This window comes from Hyaena hyaena, unplaced genomic scaffold (assembly GCF_003009895.1).
Source record: "Hyaena hyaena isolate Hyena2069 unplaced genomic scaffold, ASM300989v1 scaffold_35, whole genome shotgun sequence".
NCBI classification, from domain to species: Eukaryota; Metazoa; Chordata; class Mammalia; order Carnivora; family Hyaenidae; genus Hyaena; species Hyaena hyaena.
In genome coordinates this window covers 5,538,882-5,547,769 of record NW_024080667.1, presented here as the reverse complement: position 1 = coordinate 5,547,769, position 8,888 = coordinate 5,538,882, and the positions used below count along the sequence as shown (strand labels likewise).

General features: G+C 53.8%; 1 protein-coding gene across 1 annotated transcript; it reads left to right on the top strand.

Moving 5' to 3' along the window:
- The first annotated feature begins 252 nt into the window (after nucleotides 1-252).
- MUL1 (mitochondrial E3 ubiquitin protein ligase 1) lies at nucleotides 253-7,835 on the top strand. Its single transcript, XM_039229051.1, has 4 exons — nucleotides 253-459; nucleotides 3,840-3,927; nucleotides 4,263-4,383; nucleotides 5,794-7,835. Exons 1-4 carry the CDS (start codon nucleotides 340-342, stop codon nucleotides 6,521-6,523), a joined length of 1,059 nt encoding a protein of 352 aa, XP_039084982.1. The 5' UTR covers nucleotides 253-339; the 3' UTR covers nucleotides 6,524-7,835.
- The last annotated feature ends 1,053 nt before the right edge of the window (nucleotides 7,836-8,888 follow it).

Sequence of the window (8,888 nt, the reverse complement as noted above, 5' to 3'; positions counted from 1 at the left end):
CGGCACCAGCACGTCAACTACGGCCGGTGCGCCGAGCGTCCGAGGGGAAAAAGGGTCCTGAGCGACAAGCGATCTCTGAGCTCCTCCAAGCCAGCTCTGTCCTTCCCTCTGCGACGGAGACGCAGCCACTGTGGAGGCCGGGGCAGCCGGGCGGTAACCAGGCAACACCGCCTTCCGGTCTACTCGGCCCCGCCCACTTCCGGTCCCGGCGCCGCGCGTCATCGCCAGGGGACAGAGCGCGGGGCTCGCGGAGGGCGGTGCGGGGTCGCGTCCAGGGCGGAGGGCGCGGAGTGCGGGGGGCGCGCGGCGTGACTTCGGCGTCGCAGCCCGCGCGCGGCCATGGAGAGCGGAGGGCGGCCCTCGCTGGGTCAGGTCATCCTCTTGGGCACCAGCTCTGTCGTCACCGCCGTCCTGTACTCCGTGTATCGGCAGAAGGCCCAGGTCGCCCAAGAGCTCAAGGTCAGTGCTGGAGCCAGCCTGGCCTCAGCCGGGTCACCCCTGTCCCCGGTGCCGCTGGGCCGCTCCGGCGTCGGAAACTGTCCAAAGAGGAAACCGGCCCTGACAGGTGTCGCTCCGCTGGTCACTGGAGGAGCTAGGATCAGAATTCGGGTTTCGTAATAACCATTTCACTGCCCCTTTTCTCCGAAGTCCCGCTCGTTACCCAGAACCTCGACTTCCTTACTTGATTCGACAAATAACTTACTGACCACCGACTCTGCTTCAGGCCCTGGGGATACCGCACGGATAGAAGGGACGAAAGCCCCTGCCCTCACGGAGATTGCATTCTGGTACCAGCAGACAGACCATAACAAGTGCATCAGATGGTGGGACAGATGGGGAGAAAAATACGACAAAATAATGTGGGGAAGAGAGGAAATGCAATGCGGGAGAAAGGGAGGTTTGCTATTTTAAATAAGGTGACATTTAACAGAGCCCAGGTCCCTCCTCCTGAGGGGGACCGTGCAGGTGTCTAGGGGAAGAACAGTTCAGACGGAGGGAACAGCAAGTGCAGAAACCCTCGACTTTGCCCATTTATGTAACTACTCACTTCCTTGCTTCTACAGACTCTTCCTTTTTTAATATTTTAGTTATTTTAAAAATAACTCTTTCCTGGGCTGCCCTTTACAGCTTAGCACGATCTCATCTTATTTATTTTTTTTTCTTCACAATAAGTTTTTGAGGTAGAGAAAATGACAGTTCCCTCCAGATTGCAAAGCAGGAAATTGAGAGGCAGAGGAAAAGGTCTTACAGCTGGTCTGGTTGGGACTTAAAGTGAGATCTTTTGACTCCAAGTGTAGGGGTTTTTTCTGATCGACCACATCGCCTTATTGTGAATGTCTGGCCCATGAGAGATGGACCGCTTTAGGTCCGAGCCCAGGTCTTCTTTATCCTTTTTCTTTCTTTCCTTCTGGGTTCTAACTCCGATCTTGACAAGTGGTAGACGGTCAGTAAATGTCTGTCGATTCCTTTTGGCTGAAATGTCACAATGTCAGAGTTAGGGTTTAACTTGACGTTTATTTGAAGAAGGATTCCTAAACCTAACTTAGCTCATTAGCATCATATCGTTTCCAGTGAAATCGTGCTTATGGAGGGGAGTTTTGGAATCCCATCCAGAATGAACTGGGTTACCTCGCAGTTGGATTTGTGGTGCAGATGGCCTCTTAGTGAGGGTCCAGCTGCTGCCCAGTTGTTTTTCTGATTATAAATAAGCAAGTCGCTCCTGAAGTGATTGGCTAGGAGTGTAACTGATACTTCACTTGCTGACACTTGAAGTCAGAAATCAAGTTGGCAGCGGGCTGCCTGAATGTGGGAGCTTCGATACCATGAAGTCTCCAGGAACCAGTTTTGAACAGTCTTGCCAGTTAGTTCCCAAATGAGGATGAAATGGCCCCTTCCGGAAAGAGTCGGGATTTCTAACATTTTACATTCTCTTCTCTTGATCAGATTGCAAAACTTCCAGAGTAGGTTTGAGTCTTATCCTTGTGGATCCCTCATAGTGATGGGAATGCAGATTTCTTGCATACCTACTATGTGCCAGTCCCTGGGCTAGGCCCTTTCACACCGCAGGCTTTCTTTAATCCCCTAAAAATCCGGAGAGGCTTTTCTCCCCAGTTTTTAAAAGTTTTGGAAACGGAGACTCCGGTAAATTAAACTGCTCAAAGTCACAGTGGATACACTGAAGCCTGATTCAACCCCGGGTCTTTCTGACCCTGTTTCCTCTCGTCTTTATAAAAAAAAGTTTGAACTGGCCATGCTGTGGTGGACACTTTCCCAGCTGTGTGACTTCGAGCAAATCACTTCACCTCTCCGAGCCTCAGTTTCCTTACCTGTAATTGGGGACAATAGTGTCCACTGTACAGGGATGGTAGAAGCACTACATTACTTGTGCCCTTAAAGTGTTTAGCACAGTGCCTGGTGTACACAGCTGACCTTCGAACGACATGGGTTTGAACCGTCCGGGTCCACTTACCTGGAGATGTTTTTCAGTAAATACAGCACAATAAATGTATTTTCTCTTAATAATTTTTAAAAAATACTTTCTTTTCTCTAGCATGCTTTATTATAGGAATACAGTGTACATACATAAACAAAATATGTGTTGGTTGACTGCTTGCGTTATCAGTAAGGCTTCTCATCAATCGTAAGTAGGCTATGAATAATTAAGTTGTATACAGATTTTCATCTGTGTAGGGGGGTCGGTGCCCCTGACCCCTGCATTATTCAAGGGTCAACTGCAGGCCGTCTAAGTGATGATTCTCTAACTTCTTCATCAAACACGGGTTGAGCGCCTGCTATGGGTCAGGCACTGTTCTTGCCACTAGGGGGCGAGACAAGCAAGGTCCCAGCTCTCCCAGATCTTAATAGCCCAGGGGAAGGAGACGGATGACAGACAACAGACCGTAAGTGTTTGTTGCTAGGCTGCTGCTTGTATTATCCTCAGTGTAGGTGGTTAGTAAGCTTGAATCGACGCAGCTCCTGTCATTTGCTGTGTAGCACTAGCTTCACCTTAGAGTGACCTCAGTGGCCTTAGAGTGCCAAGCCCCCCCTCAGCCCCGGTGGGTTTACTTACCTGGCATCCTTCAGGTTTGTTGATGGCCAGACCCTGCAAGTAGGAAGTGTCCTTCATTCATCCCTGAATCCCTAGCGCCCCGCACAGTGCCTGGCACGTGTGTGCTCAGGAAACGGTCATCGATTTTATTAATTTTGTCTTGTTTGTGGTGCAGCAGGTACCCGGCGTGCTCGGTCCCCATGCGCAGCAGGTCGGAAACTGAATGGGAGGGGATGGCGGGAGCAGGGAGGGGACAGCAGCTGTCACCTGCTTGCCCGCGAGTACAACAAGGAACGGGAAAGCAGGAGAGTAGTGCCAGCAAACAGCTTTGCCCCACAAGGCGAAGGCACCCCTTTCCTGCCATGTGTAACGGGGGGCACAGACGGAGGTGTGCTGAGACCCCCCCCCTCCCCGGGCCACTGCCCCGTGTTTGGGATGCGAGGTTCGGTGTCATCAAGAAGAGATTAAGTTATGTTTGGTCTATGATATGAAAACTGATAAGTACCTCAGATATTTTCACCTAGAACAGTTAAAATGTAGAGGAGGGTATGTTTCCGGTAACTGGAGAGGGAGCCCCGTGGCTTGGCCCGCTCTCTAGATGGCAGATACCTGGTTACGTGGTGCAGCTTCCGGGGCACAGCTTGGGAATGTGACTGCACCGTCTCCTTCCCGCCTGATTTCCTCATTCTCTCCACATGAGAAAAGCAAATAGTCGTTTCCTTGTTCGGCCTTTAGGTTTGATAGACCGTGCAGTATTCATCAGTCAGTTTAATATGCTGTTTTCATTTAGGGAGCTAAAAGAATCCACTTGGGTGAAGACTTAAAGAGCATTCTTTCAGAAGCTCCGGGAAAATGTGTGCCTTATGCTGTTATCGAAGGTATGTTTGTTTATTGGTAAAATTAAAAACTTCTTCTAAAAGTTCGATTAAAAGCCTTGGCTGCTGTTCAGAGCCTTTTGTAGCCTTGGGGCTTCAGGGTCAGAAAGACCTGGGGTTTTGCTGTGTGATCCTGGAGCGATACCCAACCTTTTTGAACCTCCCTTGCCCCATCTTTAAAGGAATTCCTCCCTTACAGGGCTATCATAAAGCTGAAATGAGGGGTTTGTGTAAAGTGCTTAGCAGAGTTCCCGCAAAACATAACTTGCCGTGATGATTGTTTTCACCATTTTGATTAATTAAGCTCAAACAAATGAAAATAACTTGTTTCCATTTAGGAGCTGTCCGATCCGTTAAAGAAACGCTTAACAGCCAGTTTGTGGAAAACTGCAAGGGAGTGATTCAGCGGCTGACCCTGCAGGAGCACAAGATGGTGTGGAACCGAACAACCCACCTCTGGTACGCACCCTCTCTGGCCCCGCCGCACCTCACTGCCGGGCGGCTCGGACGCTGGTGTCGTGCGCGGACCAGTGTCTTCACGCCAACAGCATGCTTGCGTGGGGCCCGAGGACCCCTGCCGTTAGAGTCCCCGAGGCATCTTGTTCAAACGCAGGTTCCTGGGCTGCAATTCCAGACCTACCGAAACAGCATTTGCACAATGGGGGTGGGGTGGGGGGACATGTGGAATCTGTTGGTTTGTCCACTGAAGCGTGAGAACCACCGGTTTGTGGCATGGGCTATCGAATTCAGCATTTATTACAACAATTTTGTGTTGTTACTCAGAGAACCCTTTTTCTAACTGATCCTAGGTTTTTTGGTTTTGTATTTTGTATTGTTTAACACGGGATCTGCCCCTCTCACACACTGTGGAGCGTGGCAGGCCGTGCCGTTAGCTCCAGGCACAAAGGTGTGTGCACGTGTCTAGACTTTCTTCACCTCATGGAAGCGAAACTTCATACCTATTGAATGGCACCTCCCATTTTCGTCTTGCCCGGCCCCTGGCACCCACCGTTCTGCTCTCTGTTTCTCCGAGTGTGACTGTTTTAGATCCTCATGTACATGGCATCATGCAGCTGTTGTCCTGCTGAGTGGCCTCGCTCGCTCGGCATAGTGTCCTCTGGGCTCATCCCTGCTGTCTCCACAGAGGGCATAACTTCCCTCTTTTTTATGGCTCAGTAATGTTCCACTGTGTGTGTGTGTCATGCTCCAGCTACCCATCTGCTGATGGGCGCCCCGGCTGTTTCCGTGTCTCGGCTCCTGTGAAGAACGTCGCAGTGAACACAGAAGTGCAGATCCCGCTTCAGGATCCTGATTTCAGTTCTTTGGGATGTATACCCAGAGAATTGGGATTGCCGGATCATATATATATATATTTTAATGTGTATTTATTTTGTGTGAGAGAGAGAGTGTATGCAAGTGGGGGAGGGACAAAGAAGGGGGGACAGAGGATCTGAAGCAGACTCTGAGCCGGCAGCACACAGCCCAGTGCGGGGCTTGAACTCATGAACTGTGAGATCACAACCTGAGCCGATGTCAGATGCTTAACTCCTTGAGCCACCTGGGCACCTTTGTGGTAGTTATATTTTTAATTTTTTTTTTTTGTAAGAAATTGGATGTTTATTTGAACGTGGCGAAGAGAAACAAATGGTAGAGATGTTCTCTGACAGTGGTTAGTGCCCGCTGGTATTGCCCGAGAACCTAAAAAATTGAGCTTCCCTGTCATGAGGCACTTGGAAAGTGGTGGTTTGTGTGTATTCTTCTGGTCCTGTCAGACTTTATCCTGTCCTGGCCTCTAGGCCACCCCCTCTCTGCCTGGGCGTGGGGTGTCTGCTGTCCTTTATTTCCTCTGGGGCTCTCTTGCCGTTTTAGGAATGACTGTTCCAAGATCATCCACCAGAGGACCAACACGGTGCCCTTTGACCTGGTGCCCCACGAGGACAGCGTGGACGTGGCCGTGCGAGTGCTGAGGCCCCTGGACTCCCAGGACCTGGGCCTGGAGACCGTGTACAAGAAGTTCCACCCCTCCGTCCAGTCCTTCACCGACGTCATCGGCCACTATATCAGCGGCGAGCGGCCCAAAGGTATCCAGGAGACCGAGGAGATGCTGAAGGTCGGGGCCACGCTCACGGGGGTCGGCGAGCTGGTCCTGGACAGCAGCTCCGTCCGCCTGCAGCCGCCCAAGCAGGGCATGCAGTATTACCTGAGCAGCCAGGACTTCGACAGCCTGCTGCAGAGGCAGGAGTCGAGCGTCCGGCTCTGGAAGGTCCTGACGCTGGTCTTCGGCTTTGCCACGTGTGCAGCCCTCTTCTTCCTCCTGCGGAAGCACTACGTGCAGCGGCAGGAGCGGCTGCGCCTCAGGCAGCTGGAGAAGGAGTTCCAGGAGCACGAGGAGCAGCTGCTGAGCGGCGCCAAGCCCGAGGACAGGGAGAGTCTGAAGAGCGCCTGCGTCGTGTGCCTGAGCAGCTTCAAGTCCTGCGTCTTTCTTGAGTGCGGGCACGTTTGTTCCTGCACCCAGTGCTACCGCGCCTTGCCGGAGCCCAAGCGGTGCCCCATCTGCAGACAGGAGATCACCCGGGTGATTCCCTTGTTCAACAGCTAACGGTCTGCGGGCCCCACAGGCAGGCGTGGAGGGAACCCCCCCCTTCTCAGGAATTTTTGTCTTGAGGCCTTTAGAAGAGCAGCGGTGGGGGCAGCTGTCATCCCAGGTACGACTGAGGGCAGGCGCCGGGGGAGCCGGGGATCTCACACCTCTCGCACTAGGGTGATGCCTTTCCGCCCTGAGGGGTACCCTTCCAGCCCTGCCTGGGAGTCCCAGCCCCGCCCTGGCTGGGCGTGCTGGCCTCCGGTTCCTTCTGGAAGGGAGCAGTGTGTGTGTGGACTGACAGCATCTCATCGCTCGAGGGCCCAAGCCAGTGATCTCTAGCTCCTCTGTTCCGGTGTCTTCTGGTCCTTTCTGGGGAACTGCTGGTTCCCGCGGACTTGAGCCTTGAGTGACTCAGCCAGCAGGGAGGCGCAAGTCGGGCTCTGGGTGTGCTGTGTGTCTGGAGGAGATGCCTCAGAGGAGACCCACAGTCTCACTTCTACGCCAGGAGGAGAAGCCAGGCTGCACGTGTCACTCATGTCCCTCTCCCTCCCTGGCTGGCCTCTTAAATATGTGCACACGTGTGTCAGGACAGAAGAGAGTGAAGTCCAGCGTTTGCCTTCTCCCTGAAAGACGGGAACTGCTCGGCAGCTGAAGAGCGGTCACTCGAAGGGACTGTCTGTGGTCCCCAGCGGTGAAGGCGGCAGCTTGGCTGCAGCCCTTCTGGTGACCTGTAGAGAGGGCCCTCGGAGCCCACCTCCGGCCCTGATGCAGACTTCCCGGGGCCCGCGGGGGCGCCGAGGGCTGGCTCCGGCTCTCTCTGCCTGAGCTCAGCTGGAAAGGCCAAAGGAAGCTATGAGGCTGCCACAGCCTCCTGGCCATCTCCGCTTCCCTCCAGGGCTGTCACCGAGGACAAGCAGCCAGCCGGCGCCCTGAGCACAGAGCCTTTTCCAGGGTCCCACCCCCTCCCATGGGAAAGTTCATGTCCCACGGGTGTAATCACGTCGCCCCTTCCTGGATTGCTGTTCGCCCTCTCACCTGCCAGACAAGGGCGCCTCTCTCGCCCCCTCTGGGCAGTCCCAGTCGGGTACCCATTTTTCTCTCCCTTCCCTGGCTTTGAATATTCATCCCCATCCTCCTCTATGCAGGGCGGCGGGGGTGCTCTCAGGGGGCTGACTCCAGTGCTATGCAGTGTCTGGTGTGGACGGCACAAATGAAACACGTTACGGCCAAGTGTTAGCCTGTTGCTTTGTCAGCCAAAGTTCAATGGTTAGGCTGAGGCTTGTCTGAGATGGAATTAAATCCCACCATGGTGGAGTGATCTAGAGACTCCAGGGCCTCTGTGTGTATCTTCTTTCCTGCAGAGAGGCAGTTGGGGGCTCCCGTTGGGGGAGCTGCCACAGGTGGTGGGCAGCTTGGGGAGACGGAGGCCTTTGGGGAGGGTGTTCTGGAGGCCAGCCTGTAGGTGGCATGGGCCTCACCGAGATAGCCGTCTTTGAAGAAGTCGTGACCAGAGGGGCAGTCAGATAGTGAGACAGCGGTGGGGGTCTGGGGGACAGGAGGGAAGAAACTGACATTTATTTTTTAAAATTTTATTATTATTTTTTTTAACATTTATTCATTTTTGAGGGACAGAGAGAGACAGAGTGTGAGCAGAGGTGAGGCAGAGAGAGAGGGAGACACAGAATCCGAAGCAGCCTCCAGGCTCTAAGCTGTCAGCACAGGGCGCCACGCGGGGCTCAAACCCACGAACCATGAGATCATGACCTGAGCTGAAGTCAGAAGCCCAACCAACTGAGCCACCCAGGCGCCCTGGAAACTGACAGAGTGTTGTACTCTGTGCCCTTTCAAGCTTTAGTTTCAAGGTAGGCTAATCCTCACAGACCTGCAGGCTCATGGCATATCTACGTCTCACGGTCAAGGAGCTGGCCCAGGAAGGGAAGGTCACTGGGCTGGGGGCTTGCAGCAGGTAGGTGCGGGCTCTGAATTTAAACTCCAAGATGTTCCCGCCTCAACCCTGCCCTGGGCCCCACTCACTGACAGTGGGGCTGGCCCGTCTCCTCAGTGTATGCAGGAGTATCCCACAAGGTATCACTCCCATGTTAGTGGAGGGGCCAGCTGTGCAGGAGCACGCGGACGTGAGAACGCATCTGCCAGTGCCGCGTCCTGTCCTGTGAAGTGGGAAGAGTTTGGGTGTCCACGGAGCTGCCTTGGGGTTGGGCGGGGTGAGGGGGTGACCGAGCTTCCTGAAAGCACCTGCCCCTTTTGTCCTGTCCTTCACCCCTTTGTCAGAAGGTCCAGGTTTGGGGAGAGGGTGAATGCGCCACCTGTGGTGACTGTGGGTGACAGTCTCTCGGGAGGGAGGTCAGCCCTCGGCACAGAT

Bases quoted from the DNA above. Each gene is read 5' to 3' on its own strand.
- MUL1 (XM_039229051.1), top strand. From the start codon at position 340: ATGGAGAGCGGAGGGCGGCCCTCGCTGGGTCAGGTCATCCTCTTGGGC. The intron at 460-3,839 runs GTCAGTGCTGGA...GTTTTCATTTAG, and splicing joins AGGTCGCCCAAGAGCTCAAG to GGAGCTAAAAGAATCCACTT. The intron at 4,384-5,793 runs GTACGCACCCTC...TTGCCGTTTTAG, and splicing joins AACCGAACAACCCACCTCTG to GAATGACTGTTCCAAGATCA.